General features: G+C 53.4%; 1 protein-coding gene across 2 annotated transcripts; it reads right to left on the bottom strand.

Annotated features, from left to right (window-relative positions):
* Nucleotides 1–3,731: 3,731 nt before the first annotated feature.
* GOLT1B (golgi transport 1B) lies at nucleotides 3,732–21,970 on the bottom strand. Of its 2 annotated transcripts, XM_083180775.1 has the most exons (6): nucleotides 21,810–21,970; nucleotides 18,209–18,300; nucleotides 9,921–10,099; nucleotides 9,667–9,748; nucleotides 4,471–4,504; nucleotides 3,732–4,282 (listed from the first exon to the last, which is right to left on the bottom strand). In XM_083180775.1, the coding sequence occupies exons 1-5, from the start codon at nucleotides 21,832–21,834 to the stop codon at nucleotides 4,496–4,498; spliced, it is 387 nt and encodes a 128-aa protein (XP_083036901.1). In that variant the 5' UTR covers nucleotides 21,835–21,970; the 3' UTR covers nucleotides 3,732–4,282; nucleotides 4,471–4,495. The 2 variants fall into 2 exon arrangements, with proteins under 2 accessions (XP_083036901.1, XP_083036900.1); XM_083180774.1 differs by lacking the exon at nucleotides 4,471–4,504 and having other exon boundaries at nucleotides 21,810–21,969.
* Between the last annotated feature and the right edge of the window lie 10 nt (nucleotides 21,971–21,980).

Below are 21,980 nucleotides of genomic sequence, written 5' to 3'. Positions count from 1 at the left end.
CTTCCCCATCAGTCAGTACACAGTAACAGTCCCGACTCTTCCACATCAGTCAGTACACAGTAACAGTCCAGACTCTTCCCCGTCAGTCAGTACACAGTAACAGTCCCGACTCTTCCCCGTCAGTCAGTACACAGTAACAGTCCAGACTCTTCCCCGTCAGTCAGTACACAGTAACAGTCCCGACTCTTCCCCATCAGTCAGTACACAGTAACAGTCCCGACTCTTCCCCATCAGTCAGTACACAGTAACAGTCCCGAATCTTCCCCATCAGTCAGTACACAGTAACAGTCCCGACTCTTCCCCATCAGTCAGTACACAGTAACAGTCCCGACTCTTCCCCATCAGTCAGTACACAGTAACAGTCCCGACTCTTCCACATCAGTCAGTACACAGTAACAGTCCCGACTCTTCCACATCAGTTAGTACACAGTAACAGTCCCGACTCTTCCACATCAGTTAGTACACAGTAACAGTCCCGACTCTTCCCCATCAGTTAGTACACAGTAACAGTCCCGACTCTTCCCCATCAGTCAGTACACAGTAACAGTCCCGACTCTTCCCCATCAGTCAGTACACAGTAACCGTGCCGGCTCCTCCCAGTCAGTCAGTACACAGTAACAGTCCCGACTCTTCCCCGTCAGTCAGTACACAGTAACAGTCCCGACTCTTCCCCATCAGTCAGTACACAGTAACAGTCCCGACTCTTCCCCGTCAGTCAGTACACAGTAACAGTCCCGACTCTTCCCCGTCAGTCAGTACACAGTAACAGTCCCGACTCTTCCCCATCAGTCAGTACACAGTAACAGTCCCGACTCTTTCCCATCAGTCAGTACACAGTAACAGTCCCGACTCTTCCCCATCAGTCAGTACACAGTAACAGTCCCGACTCTTCCACATCAGTTAGTACACAGTAACAGTCCCGACTCTTCCCCATCAGTTAGTACACAGTAACAGTCCCAGCTCACCGTGTCAGCAGCGACATTATTTTAAAAAGAGCACCTGCGCCTTACCTTATGTATGATCCGGCGATGTGGGGCTTCGTTCTTTATGTAGTCCCGTCCCGGATCGCCATCTTCTTCTGGCGCTGCAGGTCTCCTGCTTCATGTTCAGCGCTGCTTGCTGGCTTCGGCATCTTCAAATCAAAACAGCGCATGCGCCGGGTACACAGCATCCCTGGCGAATATTTCCCCGCGCATGCGCAATTTAAATTTTAAGACGCCGGAGACCAACAAGCATGGAAAACTGCACATAACATAACAAATAGCCGGGGAGGAGCGCACACAGGTTATGGGAGGAAGCGTATACCCGTCAGCAGGGAATAACGCACCCCCATAACGTGCGCACAAAGACAAATACATTCGGCCGAAAGGCAGGCTCACTTCACCACGATAAAGTGATGAGGGGAACCTGCATACATGTGCCAGCTTCCCAATGTTAGTCAGTACATAGTAACATTCCCGGATCCCCAGTCAGTAACTACAAGTCCCATAATTGTCCCCTGTGGGGTTAGGAGAGGTGTGCAGGTCCTCTGTGGGTTCTAGGTAACAATATTGTGGGTTTTGCTCGGCGTATAAGAAGGTCCAACAACCATACAGGGTTTAGATGGGACTAATGAGAAAATCAGATGTTATAGTATGTATGAATCAGCTAGGACAGTGATGGCTAACCTTGTCACTGCAGCTGTTGTTGAACTACACATCCCAGCATGCCCTGCATCAGTTTTAGCATGGCCAAATAGTAAAACTGTAGTAGGGCATGCTGCGATGTGTAGTTCAACAACAGCTGGAGTGACACGGTTAGCCATCACTGAGCTGTGAGATGCCGATGTCTGCCCACGGCACAATCTGGTAAATTCAGTAATGAATGAATTGTATCCTGAAGAGGATGTTACCGACTACCTTGTATCTAGCGAAGCACGTAACGTGACCAGGGGTCATACATACTGTATATACACACTATAAGCCGTTTTGGCATAACAAGCACTGTATATAATGCAATATCAGCCTCACCTGACACAGAACAAGTACAGAACTCTATAACGTATTACAGAGATGTGGACAACGCACTAAACAAAAGCCCCTTATTGTATCATTGCGATCACATCTGAGCACTTCATAGTATACAGCAATATGTATAACCGGAGTGCAGTTGGCCCCCGTCAGCTGAGGACAGTAGATGGAACGCACAGGGCAGCACTAAAGGTTAAACGTTGTGACCTTCCCACACTGTCAGGACCAATTCCAGCACCTGTCACCGAACCCCCCACCCCCACGGTGATACACTGCCTGCTGCTGACCCCTGCAGGGAGGTAGAAGCATCACCGCACAGAGTAGGGTCAGTAGGGTCGGCACCGGGAGACAACCCGCCAAATCCATCCGAACACTGCAGGTTACATTCAGCTTTAACTCATTAATTCATTTTACTTTCCACCGGATTTATGTGACCAACAACTATGTAACATCTGTCCTGCAAATCAGAGCGGGTGCAAGTCCGATAATCTCCAGGAGAGGAGAGAAAAGATATTTAATACTGGCGGCTGTGATTACTAAACCGTTATTGTGGAGATAACTGCGGCCATTTACTGAATGGGCGGTTATTGGTCAGTTCCAGGTCTCCCAGGGTATAACTAGATTATATGCAGAGTCAGTCTCCCAAAATGAAAATGAAAATTCCTATTCAATACTGGCTGCACCTTTTTTAAAGTCTTTTTTTTTTTTTAAATCTATTTAAAAACACTGCGTTAAGGGCCGATATTTCCGATGCCATCTCAGAACCTGGGAATATAGAAAACATGGCGGTCACGTCCGTCAGTCTGCAGCATGACATCACACAGGAAGTTACATCACTGCTTCACCCAAAGTGACCTATGCGGTGCCGGTGTACAGCGGGGGGGGGGGGGCGGGGGAAGCACTATTACTATTAACCACTGTAGAAACTACTAAACAACAAAACCCTAATATTTAGTGCGCATCGCCTAGCGCAAACTGCCCCAATACGAACCATACATTATGGGGTATTACCCTTCCCTATTGCTTGGTGATCTACCCCGCAGTTTACACTCACTCGTGGCTTACATGAATTTCTCCTGGCCGGACCAAGAGGCTCGTTATCGCATTAGGGAACCGCACAGATGCCAGAGGAGGCCGGGGGAAATCACTGGCACAACACTCAGAAACACACTCCTTTACAAGAAAGCAAGCAGCTGAGACTTCAAGCTGACACAACGCAATCAGTGCGTCCTGTGATTGGCTGTCAGCAGCGCAGAGTTCCTGAGCAAGCATCACGTCATTGGTCAGGCAGCAAAACCAACTCTTAATAGACGATCTCCAAACTACTGTAGTGATCGGTCTTCACTGCGTTGGATGTTACACTGCACAGACAATACACTGGTTTCATGTGCGTGCCATCCCAGAATGCATTGCGATTCCTGGCTACCCGCACTAACAGGACTCTTTATAACGGTTCCACCGCCAGCCCTGCTGCAGCACCACAGAACGCCTGGCTGCCACTTATTACAATACAGATTGCCGATGACATGGTCAGTGCTGTGTACGGAATGATGGCGGAAGAGAAAACAAAGGGGGATTTTATTACAAGTTATAATTCCACCATCCTTGTACCCGGATATAAAGAAATCCTATATATACTACAATCGCATATTTCAATCCTCTCTCCGCTGCTGGACTCATTTCTGCTGATAAATAAATGAGACGAAAAGCCTTTGTTTAGAATCATATTTACAAAAAATGGTTTATTCACACAGTAATAACCAGGATTTCATCAGCATTTTTTCTTTCTTTATAAATCCATTTTTTTTCGGTTCTTAAAAATGACGCCATCCAGCGCAGCTTTCATGCATCACGTGGCGGCGCCCCGGTCAAAGGAGTGTCTCATTTTTATTCCACATTTCTATAAATAAAATAAAAAAATCCCATTTTCTACAAGTGCAAAAAAAAAAAGAATTACAACCAAGCAGGTACCACAGTTACACCGGATTGTGTGGGCTCAGACGGATCTCCGAGGAAAAAGAAAACGTCTTATCTGTTTGTCCGCCAACCTCTGCGACATGGCCGGAGCCAGAGCACCGAGGGGCGCCTGCTGCGTTGCGTAAACAGAAGCCTTGGAGCCTCCGAGTGAATGTAACAGGCTTAGTGTGATGAGCAGTCTCCAGATGTGACCTGGCTTTTTACTTTGCACTTTCGTAGAAATAGCGCAGCGCCCATTGACCAATACGTGACCCTTCTTATACCATGTTGTTACTTTCGCCAGCTTTATCCGCAAGCTAGAAGGGAAAAACAGAGAGATTACACGGTAAACGGAGGACAGAATTCACCGCCGGTGCGCAGTATTTCCGAGGCAATAGTGGTGACAGAAGACGATATCTGGTGTTATGCTGGATGCAGTGATGAGGACAGATGACGCGCACAGACCGCCCATGCAGAAAGGAGAGAGATAAAGACAAGGACTGACCATGACGGTGGGAATCCGGCACAGGCTATGAGGGCTTCAAACAACAAAAAAGAGGTTCTCTGTAAATGTCACTCAGGGAGGAGCATCGCCAGGCTGCGCACAGCTAATCACATGGGGTAACGCATATCCCTGCTGGCCCCTGATAGGACGATCACTTAGAATGACATATGAGGCACTCACAGGGTGCAAACGTTTTTTTTTTTATTAAATAAAGAGGAAAAGAAGAGTTTAAGTTACACAGAGCTGTGGTCCTTTATGTCAATATCCCCCCAGCCTCCCATAATCTCAAATATAGATTCTGCCCCAGAACAGATCCCTGTGTTCTCCAAGTCACGGGAGAAGGGTAAAACATCTCTGCAATGCCTGGTCTATTACAGAATATCCGATCAGCACTGTGGACTCCTCTTATCACAGACCACGGGGAGAGGCGCCACCTGGTGGCAGCTTCTGTAATGAGTCTTTAGGACACTGCTCACTGTAGAATGCGAAAGATATTAAAGCTTATTTATGACACACCTATCTGCCCGTGCAATGTTATTATTAGAGATAATGCGCATCTGGATATGCTCAATTGCTTCCCGGATATACAAATGTGCATGGCTGGAACGGGTAAGACCCAAAGGCCGGAGCACTACAATCCCAGTGCGGCCCCTTCCCCCCAAATCAGCTACTTGCACACATGTTGATGCAATTGGCGAGACTCCTGCATTGGGACTGTCCTCATTACATGGGCACTGTGCTGCTTTCTCATCACAGTGTCTGTACTTTACCATATAAGCATGGTTCTACTGGAAGTATAGAATAAGGCCCCCTATCCATAACGGGACCGGCACTACCACACACACCAGCGCGCTCTGAGACCCCACTATCCGTTATATCTACTCTCCGGACACTGCAGCCAGCACTACAGACCCCCAGCAGTTAGCACACACACACACACGGGCGCGCTGAGACCCCACTATCCGTTATATCTCCTCTCCGGACACTGCAGCCAGCACTACAGACCCCCAGCAGTTAGCACACTCACGCACGAGCGCTCTGAGACCCCACTATCCGTTATATCTCCTCTCTGGACACTGCAGCAAGCACTACAGACCCCCAGCAGTTAGCACACACACGCACACAAGCGTTCTGAGACCCCATTACCCGGTTATATCTCCTCTCTGGACACTGCAGCCAGCACTACAGACCCCCAGCAGTTAGCACACACACACACACGGGCGCGCTGAGACCCCACTATCCGTTATATCTCCTCTCCGGACACTGCAGCCAGCACTACAGACCCCCAGCAGTTAGTACACACACGAGTGCTCAGAGACCCCATTACCCGGTTAGATCTCCTCTCCGGACATTGCAGCCAGCACTACAGACCCCCAGCAGTTAGCACACACACACACACGCACGCTCTGAGACCCCATTACCTGGTTATATCTCCTCTCCGGACACTGCAGCCAGCACTACAGACCCCCAGCAGTTGGTACACACACGAGCGCTCTGAGACCCCACTATCCGTTATATCTCCTCTCCGGACACTGCAGCCAGCACTACAGACCCCCAGCAGTTAGTACACACACACACAAGCATTCTGAGACCCCATTACCCGGTTATGTCTCCTCTCTGGACATTGCAGCCAGCACTACAGACCCCCAGCAGTTAGCACACACACACACCAGCGCGCTCTGAGACCCCACTATCCGTTATATCTCCTCTCTGGACACTGCAGCAAGCACTACAGACCCCCAGCAGTTAGTACACACACACACACGCACGCTCTGAGACCCCATTACCTGGTTATATCTCCTCTCCGGACACTGCAGCCAGCACTACAGACCCCCAGCAGTTGGTACACACACAAGCGCTCTGAGACCCCACTATCCGTTATATCTCCTCTCCGGACACTGTAGCCAGCACTACAGACCCCAGCAGTTAGTACACACACACACACGGGCGCTCTGAGACCCCACTATCCGTTATATCTCCTCTCTGGACACTGCAGCCAGCACTACAGACCCCCAGCAGTTTGTACACACACACACACGAGTGCTCTGAGACCCCATTACCCGGTTATGTCTCCTCTCTGTACGCGGCAGCCAGCACTACAGACCCCCAGCAGTTAGTACACACACACGAGCGCTCTGAGACCCCATTACCCGGTTATGTCTCCACTATGGACACTGCAGCCAGCACTACAGACCCCCAGCAGTTAGCACACACACACAGACACACACACACACACACACACACACGAGTGCTCTGAGACCCCATTACCCGGTTATATCTCCTCTCTGTACACTGCAGCCAGCACTACAGACCCCCAGCAGTTAGTACACACACACACACACAAGTGCTCTGAGACCCCATTACCCGGTTATATTATCTCTCCGGACACTGCAGCCAGCACTACAGACCCCCAGCAGTTAGTACACACATACACAAGAGTGCTCTGAGACCCCATTACCCGGTTAGGTCTCCTCTCCGGACACTGCAGCCAGCACTACAGACCCCCAGGAGTTAGTACACACACACACACACACACACGGGCGCTCTGAGACCCCATTACCGGTTATATCTCCTCTCTGTACGCGGAAGCCAGCACTACAGACCCCCCGCAGTTAGTATACACACGAGCGTTCAGAGACCCCATTACCCGGTTATGTCTCCTCTCTGTACACTGCAGCCAGCACTAAAGACCCCCAGCAGTTAGTACACACACACGAGCGCTCTGAGACCCCATTACCGGTTATATCATCTCTCCGGACACTGCAGCCAGCACTACAGACCCCCAGCAGTTAGTACACACACACACACACACACACGAGCGTTATGTCTCCTCTCTGTACGCGGCAGCCAGCACTCCAGACCCCCAGCAGTTAGTACACACACGAGCGTCCTGAGACCCCATTACCCGGTTATGTCTCCTCTCCGGACACTGCAGCCAGCACTACAGACCCCCAGCAGTTAGTACACACACACACACGAGCGCTCTGAGACCCCATTACCGGTTATATCTCCTCTCTGGACACTGCAGCCAGCACTACAGACCCCCAGCAGTTAGTACACACACACACGGGCGCTCTGAGACCCCATTACCCGGTTATGTCTCCTCTCTGGACATTGCAGCCAGCAGTACAGACCCCCAGCAGTTAGTACACACACACACACACACACACAAGCGCTCTGAGACCCCATTACCCGGTTATGTCTCCTCTCTGGACACTGCAGCCAGCACTACAGACCCCCAGCAGTTTGTACACACACACGAGCGGTCTGAGACCCCATTACCCGGTTATGTCTCCTCTCTGGACACTGCAGCCAGCACTACAGACCCCTAGCAGTTAGTACACACACGAGCGCTCTGAGACCCCATTACCCGGTTATATCATCTCTCCGGACACTGCAGCCAGCACTACAGACCCCCACCAGTTAGTACACACACACACGAGCGCTCTGAGACCCCATTACCGGTTATATCTCCTCTCTGGACACTGCAGCCAGCACTACAGACCCCCAGCAGTTAGTACACACACATACGAGCGCTCTGAGACCCCATTACCCGGTTATATCTCCTCTCCGTACGCGGCAGCCAGCACTACAGACCCCCAGGAGTTAGTACACACACATACAAGCGCTCTGAGACCCCATTACCCGGTTATATCTCCTCTCCGTACGTGGCAGCCAGCACTACAGACCCCCCGCAGTTAGTACACACACACACACACACACGAGTGCTCTGAGACCCCATTACCCGGTTATATCACCTCTCCGGACACTGCAGCCAGCACTACAGATCCCCAGCAGTTAGTACACACAAGAGCGCTCTGAGACCCCATTACCCGGTTATATCTCCTCTCTGTACGCGGCAGCCAGCACTACAGACCCCCAGCAGTTAGTACACACACACCAGCGCGCTCTGAGACCCCATTACCCGGTTATATCTCCTCTCCGGACACTGCAGCCAGCACTACAGACCCCCAGCAGTTAGTACACACACACACGAGCGCTCTGAGACCCCATTACCCGGTTATATCTCCTCTCTGTACACTGCAGCCAGCACTACAGACCCCCAGCAGTTAGTACACACACACACACACACACACACACACGAGCGCTCTGAGACCCCATTACCCGGTTATATCTCCTCTCTGTACGCGGCAGCCAGCACTACAGACCCCCAGCAGTTAGTACACACACACGAGCGCTCTGAGACCCCATTACCCGGTTATATCTCCTCTCCGGACACTGCAGCCAGCACTACAGACCCCCAGCAGTTAGTACACACACACGAGCGCTCTGAGACCCCATTACCGGTTATATCTCCTCTCTGGACACTGCAGCCAGCACTACAGACCCCCAGCAGTTAGTACGAGCACACACGAGCGCTCTGAGAACCCATTACCCGGTTATGTCTCCTCTCTGGACACTGCAGCCAGCACTACAGACCCCCAGCAGTTAGTACACACACACGAGCGCTCTGAGACCCCATTACCCGGTTATGTCTCCTCTCTGGACACTGCAGCCAGCACTACAGACCCCCAGCAGTTAGTACACGCACACACGAGCGCTCTGAGACCCCATTACCCGTTATGTCTCCTCTCTGGACACTGCAGCCAGCACTACAGACCCCCAGCAGTTAGTACACACACACACACGGGCGCTCTGAGACCCCATTACCCGTTATGTCTCCTCTCTGGACACTGCAGCCAGCACTACAGACCCCCCGCAGTTAGTACACACACACACGAGTGCTCTGAGACCCCATTACCCGGTTATGTCTCCTCTCCGGACACTGCAGCCAGCACTACAGTCCCCCAGCAGTTAGTACACACACACACGTGCTCTGAGACCCCATTACCCGGTTATATCTCCTCTCTGTACGCAGCAGCCAGCACTACAGACCCCCAGCAGTTAGTACACGCACGAGCGCTCTGAGACCCCATTACCCGGTTATATCTCCTCTCTGTACGCGGCAGCCAGTACTACAGACCCCCCGCAGTTAGTACACACACGAGCGCTCTGAGACCCCATTACCCGGTTATATCTCCTCTCCGGACACTGCAGCCAGCACTACAGACCCCCCGCAGTTAGTACACAACAGACTGATTTCACTCTGAGTCGCATATCGCTGGCGACACTTATAAATGGCAACATATATCTTATAGGGACTCTGACATGTTCGCGGTAAGATCAGGTCCTTACCGAGCTTATTCCAGGTAAATTTAGGATGGACCCTAAGACGGGGACTCTCCGTATGAAACCGATCACCACTGGGAAAAAACCCCTAGAAAGAAAGAAATAAGTAATTAGTGAGGAGCGATTTGCATGACACTACCCAGAATGCTCAGGGTGCAGTTTCGGCCATCACTCGGTTCTGCGGTTTGCTAGAACTCAGGATCCATAGGTACGTATATGTCCCTGACTGTCTGCTCGTCCTGTCCCCCACGAAGTGTTACCTGAACAGCAGGAAGAAGCCATAAATCTCCAGGACCATCCCTATGAGCGGCCAGCCGATCAGGACCACGAATACGCCCCCTAAGAAGAACGCGGTGGCTTTTACTTTGTGCTTCTGGAAGAAGAAGCGGAAGGTTCTCTCCAGTCCAATGACGAACGCCAAACCGGCCACAAATAAGACCTAGAAGAAAGGAACCGCTATGTCAGGTCACACTGTTATTAAGTGCTCACATGTAGATACCACTGGTCAGAATGTAGAGTCCCAAGGAACACCTGGACTACATAAAGATGGCCACACGTGCCTCATTCACCAGAACTTTTCCTCTAGTAATTGTCACTGGAAGAGATGGCACAAATGTGAACCCTGGGGCAAACGTATCAACGCTGAGAAAGACCAGTGACAATTGTAAATTTCTGCTAGCAGGTGATGCACTGGGCTGCAATTACTGGAGTGACAGGCCGCTGGTGTGCTGCCAGTACTGGAGGGACAGGCCTCGTGTGCGCTGGGCTGCCAGTACTGGAGTGACAGGCCGCTGGTGCGCTGGGCTGCCAGTACTGGAGTGACAGGCCTCGTGTGCGCTGGGCTGCCAGTACTGGAGTGACAGGCCGCTGGTGCGCTGGGCTGCCAGTACTGGAGTGACAGGCCGCTGGTGCGCTGGGCTGCCAGTACTGGAGTGACAGGCCGCTGGTGCGCTGGGCTGCCAGTACTGGAGTGACAGGCCGCCAGTACTGGAGTGACAGGCCGCTGGGCTGCCAGTACTGGAGTGACAGGCCGCTGGTGCGCTGGGCTGCCAGTACTGGAGTGACAGGCCGTTGGTGCGCTGGGCTGCCAGTACTGGAGTGACAGGCCGCTGGTGCGTTGGGCTGCCAGTACTGGAGTGACAGGCCGCTGGTGCGCTGGGCTGCCAGTACTGGAGTGACAGGCCGCTGGTGCTCTGGGCTGCCAGTACTGGAGTGACAGGCCGCTGGTGCTCTGGGCTGCCAGTACTGGAGTGACAGGCCGCTGGTGCGCTGGGCTGCCAGTACTGGAGTGACAGGCCGCTGGTGCGCTGGGCTGCCAGTACTGGAGTGACAGGCCGTTGGTGCGCTGGGCTGCCAGTACTGGAGTGACAGGCCGCTGGTGCGTTGGGCTGCCAGTACTGGAGTGACAGGCCGCTGGTGCGCTGGGCTGCCAGTTCTGGAGTGACAGGCCGCTGGTGCGCTGGGCTGCCAGTACTGGAGTGACAGGCCGCTGGGCTGCCAGTACTGGAGTGACAGGCCGCTGGTGCGCTGGGCTGCCAGTACTGGAGTGACAGGCCGCTGGTGCGCTGGGCTGCCACTGGAGTGACAGGCCGTGGGTGCTCTGGGCTGCTAGTAATGGAGTGACAGGCCGCTGGTGCGCTGGGCTGCCAGTACTGGAGTGACAGGCCACTGGTGCGCTGGGCTGCCAGTACTGGAGTGACAGGCCGTGGGTGCTCTGGGCTGCTAGTAATGGAGTGACAGGCCGTGGGTGCTCTGGGCTGCTAGTAATGGAGTGACAGGCCGCTGGTGCACTGAGCTGCTATTACTGGAGTGACTGGTGTGGCCGGAAAGCCCGGCACACGGGGTTAATGGCGGCCACAGCACTGAAGGGGTTAACTCTCCGTGCTTTGCCGTTATTCAGAACAAGGGCACTTGACATGTTTTAAACTGTATGACAGGGCTTGACAAATCTTTCTAAAATCTAGGAGCCAGGACAAAAGTTTGGGAGCCAAAGTAAATTTGTCCCCCCCTAAGCAGCTACAAGTAAGCTGGGTACAATCCTATGTCCCATCACCTGGTTACTGCTGGCCAATAAACTGCTTAAAGTTGCTGCAGCCTTCGAGTTTGAGATGTCTCATCTTATGGACTTTTGCTGGTTAGTGAGGGAGAAGGGGGAGAGGGCAGCGCTGCCGCTGCTCAGGCCGGAGGGGGAGACAGGCAGTGCTGGTTAGTGAGGATGGAGGGGGAACAGGCAGCGCTGCCGCTGCTCAGTCAGGGGGGGGGGGGGGAGAGAAGGGGAGTCTGGCAGCGCTGGCGCTGGTTAGCGAAGGAGAGGGGGGAGAGGGCAGCGCTGCCGCTGCTCAGGCCGGAGGGGGAGACAGGCAGTGCTGGTTAGTGAGGATGGAGGGGGAACAGGCAGCGCTGCCGCTGCTCAGTCAGGGGGGGGAGAAGGGGAGTCTGGCAGCGCTGGCACTGGTTAGCGAAGGAGAGGGGGGAGAGGGCAGCGCTGCCGCTGCTCAGGCCGGAGGGGAGACAGGCAGTGCTGGTTAGTGAGGATGGAGGGGGAACAGGCAGCGCTGCCGCTGCTCAGTCAGGGGGGGGAGAAGGGGAGTCTGGAAGCGCTGGCGCTGGTTAGCGAAGGAGAAGGGGGAGAGGGCAGCGCTGCCACTGCTCATTCAGGGGGGGGGGGGGGGGGGAGTCGGGCAGCGCTGGTGCTGGTTAGTGAGGGAGAAGGTGGAGAGGGCAGCGCTGCCGCTGCTCAGGCAGGAGGGGGAGAAGGGGAGTCGGGCAGCGCTGGCACGGGTTAGTGAGGGAGAAGGGTAATCGGGCACCGCCCACGACCAGATTCTGCTTCCTACCTCCCTGCAAAAAAAATCTGGTCGCCAGGAAGCAGAATCTGGTCGCCATGGCGACCTGGCCCCCGGGATTTGTCGAGCCCTGCTGTATGAGCAGCACTGAGCTGGGACAGGACCCTTCTGCAGTGCTGATGTAACTTGTAGCCTGCTGCTGGGCACCAGGCACAGATTATATGTACTTATGAAATATATGTTTGGCACTGAGCTAGGACTGCATCATATATTGTGTATATTGTATTGAATATTGAGGAATGCATTCTGGACTTACAATGCACTTTGTACATTTCTGGGGGGAGGAATTTTGCAAATCTTGGTGATGGGGAAATGAAATGCTAATCTGCCCCTCTTGTCAGAAGGTCTGTGAGTGTCCAAAACACAGCAGGGAGTAGGCTCTGTGTCTGAAGCCCTCCTGTGTAAAAGGTGTTAATAGGGAAACTTGTGTACTGTATGTGATGGGTCACTGAACCCAGGCCATCCTGTGTGAGGTGTTGGTAATGCAGACATTTGTGTTTCTTTATGTAAACATGTCCAGGAGATAAATATCTCCCCTGTTCCTGGAAGTTATATATTCTAAGGAAATTGGACTCATCCTTTGCAGTATGTAATCCTGGTTCGTTATGCACTGCAAGTTAAGGCCGCCATACACTATGCGATTTGGCCCCGATTTCACCCGATCCAGATGGATCGGGCAGTGAAATCGGACCAAATCGCAGGTTTTGACACCCGGTCCGACCCGATGCGCGGTCCCGTGCGCATCGGGTCAGAGTCGGGACATCGGACCGGCTGCACATAAGATAAATCTTATGCGCAGCCGTGGGGACTCTGAGGACGCCGGCGAGGGAGGGGGGCGGGAGACGCCGGCGAGGGAGGGGCGCGGCGGGGGGAGCCGGAGCAGGGAGCTGTCATGCTCCGTCCGGGTAGGGGGGGGGGGACACACAACGCTAGTAGTTCGGACGCTGCGGGGGACACAGGCGGCAGTGACATAGAGCCGGGCGGGGGGAGCCGGGAGCTGTCAGCACTGAAAAAAAAAAGCCCATACAATGAATGGGCAGCCGGTGATTGGCTGAGCGCTCTCTCAGCCTGTCAGCAATTGGCTGATAGAGCGCTCAGCCAATCACAGGCTGCCCATTGATTGTATGGGCTTTTTTTTTTTCCAGTGCCGACAGCTCCCGGCTCCCCCCGCCCGGCTCTATGTTACTGCCGCCTGTGTCCCCCGCAGCGTCTGCACTACTAGCAGCGTGCGTCCGTCCCCCCAGCCGCCTTGCAGCATCACCCGCCCGCCACCTCGATTTCCCCGGCCCCCCTGCTCGCTCCACATTGCAGCTCCCCGGGAGTTGCAAATGATACATCGCATGCGATGTATCATTTGCAAAACTTGGCACATCAAGTGCCAAATCGTGTGTCCCCCTCCCGGGGAGCTGCAGGGGGAAATCAGGTCCGACTTGTCCTTAGGACAAGTCGGACTAATGTATGGGGGCCTTTACATGTCAGATTGATATGCAAATCCTAAAGGTATAGGGGGAGGATCTGACAATGCCAGTGTGTTTTTCTGTCTATTTAAACAGGGCATGTAGTATTGGAACAATCTGCCTGATCTGAATGCTGTAACATCACTTGTATGCTGTACCTCCTAGGGACCTAGGAGAGGGCTCTTTTCAGAGCTTCTACTTTGAGTAAATAAACCATCTTTTGCCCAAGAAGTCTGCTTCATCTGCGACCAACAGAATTAATTGCAATAATTCCGTTCTCCGGCTGTTCTGGGCATAGCATCCAGCGTCTCAGAGTCTCCGCTTTGCCAGCTACCGAAGCAGAGGTCTGGTCCGTGACCAGTGGGGGACCAATCGACGCCAGCAGCGTGTCGACGCAGGTAGTACTCAGGTGCCAGAGTTTGGGCCTGAGTCAGTATCCGTGGTTCCAGGCACCACGTAGGAGTAGTCTGGTGGTGGCAGCGATATCCCCGCCCACTGCGTAGTGGGCAGAGTAAGTAACAGGCGGTTACTGACGGTAACAGGGAATCCCCTATTGGCCAGGTCCCGTGAGACCAGGAACCGCTATCTGTGGACCCTGTCACAACCGGTCACTGGTGCGCTGGGCTGCCAGTACTGGAGCGACAGGCTGGTGGTGCGCTGAGCTGTTATTACAGGAGTGACAGGCCGCTGGTGCTCTGTGCTACCAGTACTAGAGTGACAGGCAGCTTGTTTGCTGGGCTGCCAGTACTAGTGCGACAGTCCGCTGGTGCGCTGGGCTGCCAGTACTAGAGGGACAGGCTACTGGTGTGCTGGGCTGTCATTACTGGAGTGACCGGTCACTGGTGCCCTGGGCTGACCGTACTGGAGTGACAGGCAGCTGGTGTGCTGGGCTGACAGAACTGGAGTGACGGGTAGCTTGTTCACTGGGCTGCCAGTACTGGAGTGACCGGTCGCTGGTGCCCTGGGCTGACAGTACTGGAGTGACAGGTAGCTTGTTCGCTGGGCTGCCATTACTAGAGTGATCGGCCACTGGTGCGCCGGGCTGCCAGTACTGGAGTGACAGACCGCTGCTGAGCTGCCAGTACTGGAGTGACAGGCCGTGGGTGCGCTGGGCTGACAGTACTAGAGTGACAGACCACTGCTGAGCTGCCAGTACTGAAGTGACAGGCCGCGGGTGCGCTGGGCTGACAGTACTGGAGTGACAGACCGCTGGTGCCCTGAGCTGCCAGTACTAGAGTGACAGTCCCCTGGTGCTCTGGGCTGCCAGTACTAGAGGAACAGGCTACTGGTGCGCTGGGCTGTCATTACTGGAGTGACAGGCCGCTGGTGTGCTGGGCTGCCATTACCACAGTGACCGGTCGTTGGTACACTGGGCTGCTATTACTGGAGTGACAGGCCGCTGGTGCGCTGGGCTGCTATTACTGGAGTGACTGGTCGCTGGTGCACTGGGCTGGCAATACTGGAGTGACTGGTCGCAGGTGCTATGGGCCGGCAATACTGGAGTGACTGGTCGCAGGTGCTATGGGCCGCTATTACTGGAGTGACTGGTCGCTGGTGCACTGGGCTGCTATTACTGGAGTGACTGGTCGCTGGTGCACTGGGCTGCTATTACTGGAGTGACTGGTCCCTGGTGCACTGGGCTGCTATTACTGGAGTGACTGGTCGCTGGTGCACTGGGCTGCTATTACTGGAGTGACTGGTCCCTGGTGCACTGGGCTGCTATTACTGAAGTGACTGGTCGCTGGTACACTGGGCTGCTATTACTGAAGTGACCGGTCGCTGGATTACTGGGCTGCTATTACTGAAGTGACTGGTCACTGGTGCACTGGGCTGCTATTACTGAAGTGACTGGTCACTGGTGCACTGGGCTGCTATTACTGAAGTGACTGGTCACTGGTGCACTGGGCTGCTATTACTGAAGTGACCGGTCGCTGGATTACTGGGCTGCTATTGCTGGAGTGACCGGTCGCTGGTGCACTGGGCTGATATTACTGGAGTGACTGGTCGCAGGTGCACTGGGCTGGCAATACTGGAGTGACTGGTCCCTGGTGCACTGGGCTGCCATTACTGGAGTGACTGGTCGCTGGTACACTGGGCTGCTATTACTGGAGTGACTGGTCGCTGGTGCACTGGGCTGCTATTACTGGAGTGACTGGTCGCTGGTACACTGGGCTGCTATTACTGGAGTGACTGGTCGCTGGTGCACTGGGCTGCTATTACTGGAGTGACTGGTCGCTGGTGCACTGGGCTGCTATTACTGGAGTGACTGGTCCCTGGTGCACTGGGCTGCCATTACTGGAGTGACTGGTCGCTGGTTCACTGGGCTGCTATTACTGGAGAGACTGGTCCCTGGTACCCTGGGCTGACAGTACTAGAGTGACAGGTAGCTTGTTCGCTGGGCTGCCATTACTAGAGTGATCGGCCACTGGTGCGCCGGGCTGCCAGTACTGGAGTGACAGACCGCTGCTGAGCTGCCAGTACTGGAGTGACAGGCCGCGGCTGCGCTGGGCTGACAGTACTGGAGTGACAGACCGCTGGTGCCCTGAGCTGCCAGTACTAGAGTGACAGTCCCCTGGTGCTCTGGGCTGCCAGTACTAGAGGAACAGGCTACTGGTGCGCTGGGCTGTCATTACTGGAGTGACAGGCCGCTGGTGTGCTGGGCTGCCATTACTGCAGTGACCGGTCGTTGGTACACTGGGCTGCTATTACTGGAGTGACAGGCCGCTGGTGCGCTGGGCTGTTATAACTGGAGTGACCGGTCGTTGGTACACTGGGCTGCTATTACTGGAGTGACTGGTCGTTGGTACACTGGGCTGCTATTACTGGAGTGACTGGTCGCTGGTACACTGGGCTGCTATTACTGGGCTGCTATTACTGGAGTGACTGGTCGCTGGTGCACTGGGCTGGCAATACTGGAGTGACTGGTCGCAGGTGCTATGGGCCGCTATTACTGGAGTGAATGGTCGCTGGTACACTGGGCTGCTATTACTGAAGTGACCGGTCGCTGGATTACTGGGCTGCTATTACTGGAGTGACTGGTCGCAGGTGCACTGGGCTGGCAATACTGGAGTGACTGGTCCCTGGTGCACTGGGCTGCCATTACTGGAGTGACTGGTCGCTGGTGCACTGGGCTGCTATTACTGAAGTGACCGGTCGCTGGTGCACTGGGCTGCTATTACTGGAGTGACTGGTCGCTGGTGCACTGGGCTGCCATTACTGGAGGGACAGGCTGCTGGTACACTGGGCTGCTATTACTGGGCTGCTATTACTGGAGTGCCTGGTTGCTGGTGCACTGGGCTGCTATTACTGGAGTAACTGGTCCCTTGTACACTGGGCTGCTATTACTGGAGTGCCTGGTCCCTGGTACACTGGGCTGCTATTACTGGAGTGACTGGTCACTGGTGCACTGGGCTGCTATTACTGGAGTGACTGGTCGCTGGTGCACTGGGCTGCTACTACTGAAGTGACCGGTCGCTGGTGCACTGGGCTGCTATTACTGGAGTGACTGGTCGCTGGTGCACTGGGCTGCTATTACTGGAGTGACAGGCTGCTGGTGCACTGGGCTGCTATTACTGGAGTGCCTGGTCGCTGGTGCACTGAGCTGTAAAGTTTCCAAGGGAGACCCCTACTATCCATTGTGGCTGCCTTTGGAAATACGTTGTAATGGGGAACTACAGAGCATCTGATCACTAGTGTGTTGAACCGAGTGACGTCCATCTCCCCTCCCCGAGTTCTGCTATCCATCTCGCCACCCCCACTGTCGTTATCCAGCTGCCGACTGCCACTATCCAACTAGCATCCCCGACTGCCACTATCCAACTACCCTCCATCCCGCCACAATCCTACTACACTCTCCCGACGACTGCCGCTGTCCATCTCCCCCAACTGACTTTTTCCACCTTACCCCTCCCTTGCAGCCGTTGTCATCTCCTTTCCCCGACTGATGTTATACATCTCAGCCTTACACTGTAGTGTTCATTCTAGCACCCGCCATATTTGAAAACCCATGCAGTTCCTCTTGCCTGCCTGGGGTGTCGCTGTCTGCTGTGGTGTTTATAGCATCGGTCTGGTTTGCATATCAGTGCTGATATACAGACCACACTGTGCTAGAAGCACTACAACAGACAGCGACACCCCAGGCAGGGAAGAGGAACTACATGGGTTTTCAAATATGGTAGGTGCTAGAATCAACACTACACTGGAGACCTCTTATGGACCTAATCTATGTAGACAGACCACACTTACATTTCCTATGGCCAGCAGAGCCTTGTCAAAGAAGAGGAGCATCCCAAAGAACAGAAAGAAGACGCCAAAGCCGGTCAGGCCCATCCCGATCTCTGAGGAGACAAATGATGCAGATTAGATAATACCATCACACTTATAACACACAGATCTACATTTCCCATTACACTAATGGAGCTTTCACACTGCAGCTCTAACTGTTTTAAAATGCTAAAAAACGGCAATATACCGGTTAAGAGCTGCAGTGTGAAAGGGGTATCAGTCAGGCAGTCATCCGGCAGGACTGTCTGTCCTGCTTTTACACTGCAAACCTGTTTGAGACCCGTTATTTATGTGCGGTGTGAAAGGGGTTTAAAACGGTAATATACCAATTTAAATACCGTTTAAATAATACCAGGTCTCAAACGTTTAGGCAATGTGAAAGCAGCATGAGAGACCTCCACACACGTCATGAACAAGAGAAAACACCAAGAGTCACCAAGTTCCATCTAGATTCTAGAAGGTGATAAAGGCTCAGCGCTGAGTTATGTAACTGCCCAGGGACACCTGTCCTGTAATCCCAGATTTCTCACCAGTACTGCACATTACACACATCCACTACGTAGCCATATACACAGAGGCCGCGCACACATCCCCTACGTAGCCATATACACAGAGGCCTCGCACACATCCTCTATGTAACCATATACACAGAGGTCTGCACACACATCCCCTACGTAGCCATATACACAGAGGCCGCGCACACATCCCCTACGTAGCCATATACACAGAGGCCGCGCACACATCCCCTACGTAGCCATATACACAGAGGCCGCGCACACATCCCCTACGTAGCCATATACACAGAGGCCGCGCACACATCCCCTACGTAGCCATATACACAGAGGCCGCGCACACATCCCCTACATAGCCATATACACAGAGGCCGCGCACACATCCCCTACGTAGCCATATACACAGAGGCCGCGCACACATCCTCTATGTAACCATATACACAGAGGTCTGCACACACATCCCCTACGTAGCCATATACACAGAGGCTGCGCACACATCCTCTACGTAGCCATATACACAGAGGCCACGCACATCCCCTACGTAACCATATACACATCCCCTACGTAACCATATACACATCCCCTACGTAGCCATATACACAGAGGTCGCGCACACATCCCATACGTAGCCATATACACATCCCCTACGTAGCCATATACACAGAGGCCACGCACACATCCCCTACGTAACCATATACACAGAGGCCGCGCACACATCCCCTACGTAGTCATATACACAGAGGCCGCACACACATCCCCTACGTAGCCATATACACAGAGGCCACGCACACATCCCCTACGTAGCCATATACACAGAGGCCGCGCACACATCCCCTACGTAGCCATATACACAGAGGCCGCGCACACATCCCCTACGTAGCCATATACACAGAGGCCGCGCACACATCCCCTACGTAGCCATATACACAGAGGCCGCGCACACATCCCCTACGTAGCCATATACACAGAGGCCGCGCACACATCCCCTACGTAGCCATATACACAGAGGCCGCGCACACATCCCCTACGTAGCCATATACACAGAGGCCGCGCACACATCCCCTACGTAGCCATATACACAGAGGCCGCGCACACATCCCCTACGTAGCCATATACACAGAGGCCGCGCACACATCCCCTACGTAGCCATATACACAGAGGCCGCGCACACATCCCCTACGTAGCCATATACACAGAGGCCGCGCACACATCCCCTACGTAGCCATATACACAGAGGCCGCGCACACATCCCCTACGTAGCCATATACACAGAGGCCGCACACACATCCCCTACGTAGCCATATACACAGAGGCCGCACACACATCCCCTACGTAGCCATATACACAGAGGCCGCGCACACATCCCCTACGTAGCCATATACACAGAAGCCGCGCACACATCCACTACGTAGCCATATACACAGAGGCCGCGCACACATCCCCTACGTAACCATATACACAGAGGCAGCGCACACATCCTCTACGTAACCATATACACAGAGGCCGCGCACACATCCCCTACGTAGCCTAGTATTCATTCTAGCACCCTGCGTCTTCCAAATCCCATGCAAAACCCGTGCAGCTCCTCTTTCCTGCCTAGTGCGTTGCTCTCCGCTGTGGCGCTTCTAGTACAGTGTGGTCTGTATTTCAGCACTGGTATGCAGGCCAGAACTGTGCTAGAAGCAGAGAGCCACACCCCAGGCAGGGTGTATAAGGTAATGTTGTTATGGAAAGCCGACTGTGTAACATCATGCAGTATTCTCACTGCAACCAAGATAACAATGTATTTGCACACCTGGCTTTCAGCGCTGCATTATTATCATTTATTAACAGTGCATTATATAGCGCAGCAGATTCCGTTGCGCTTTACAAAGGAGACAGTGATACAACAAACTGGGTAACAACAGACAGTCAAAATGTAGGAGGGTGGTTTGCTCAATAACTACAATTTGCACCAACTCTATAACAGGGTTCTACATTAGTGCTGCCTGCGCTACTAACAACCCCCCTGTACATGTATTTCTGTGATCACTGACATTTATAGAATATTATATATTACATATTGAAGCCAGGAGCTGGTTCATTTCTTCAGACTCCGATTCCACAGCCCTGGCCAGACTAATCCTGGGGGGGCCGCCACCACACTGAACAGCGGATAGGGCCACATTGTGAGGTAGGGAATGGGCGCTGCAATGTAAGCTAAGCGCAACTTTCCTGCCCAGAGACCACCAGGCAGGTTATAGGCGGCGGTCACGGGCACGGTGCGTCCTGAGGGTCTCTCAGAGCAGCAGCAGCTGTGCCCATAGCGCCAATCACACCGTATATACCGCAAATCACGCCATTGTGCATCTGCACCTATAGACATGTGCAGGGGCCTCATATAGTGTGTGTGCGTATAGGGTGAGTGTACAGTGTGTGTGTTTAGTGTACAGTGTAGTGTGCGTGCAGTGTGTGAGTACTGTGTGTGCGCGTGCAGTGTGCGCGTGCAGTGTGCGTATAGGGTGTGTGTACAGTGTGTGTGTTTAGTGTGTGCAGTGTGTAGTGTGAGTACAGGGTGTGTGCAGTGTATGTGTTTAGTGTACAGTGTGTGTGTGAGTACAGTGTGTGCAGTATGTGTACAGGGTGTGTGTGCAGTGTGTGAGTACAGGGTGTGTGTCATGTGTCAGTCACAGAACCTGTGTAATTCATGAGTGTCCCAGTATAGAGGGATAGTATGGTTATGGCTATGCAGTGCTATATATATATATATATATATATATATATATATATATATATATATATATATATATATATATATATATATATATATATACACATATATATATACATACATACATATACATATATATACACATACATACACATACATATACAGTGATATATAGATATATATATATATATATATATATATATATATATATAGTGTATATCCTGCATATAGATAACAGTCACTGATCCATTCAGCATGAGGCCCCTCCCCATCACCCCCCTGTACCCGGCTAATGTCAGCATTATCCCTCCCCCCGGGGATGACGTCAGGCCGCACTCACTCTGGGTGTCCGTGAGGGAGATCATGATGGCGGCGGCTGCTCGGGCTCTCCGGGGTCTGCGAGAACCGACACCGGCCGGGAAGCAGCAGCCACGTCTTCCGGAAACACGCAGCGCAGCCCAGCTCCGCCAGCCAATCACAGCGCCGGCCCGCGGTCCCCGCCCCACGGCAA

Source organism: Crinia signifera, chromosome 4 (assembly GCF_055691185.1).
Source record: "Crinia signifera chromosome 4, ASM5569118v1, whole genome shotgun sequence".
In the NCBI taxonomy this organism is placed as follows: domain Eukaryota; kingdom Metazoa; phylum Chordata; class Amphibia; order Anura; family Myobatrachidae; genus Crinia; species Crinia signifera.
The sequence above is the reverse complement of the archived record's forward strand: the minus strand, read 5'-3'. Positions and strand labels throughout refer to the sequence as shown.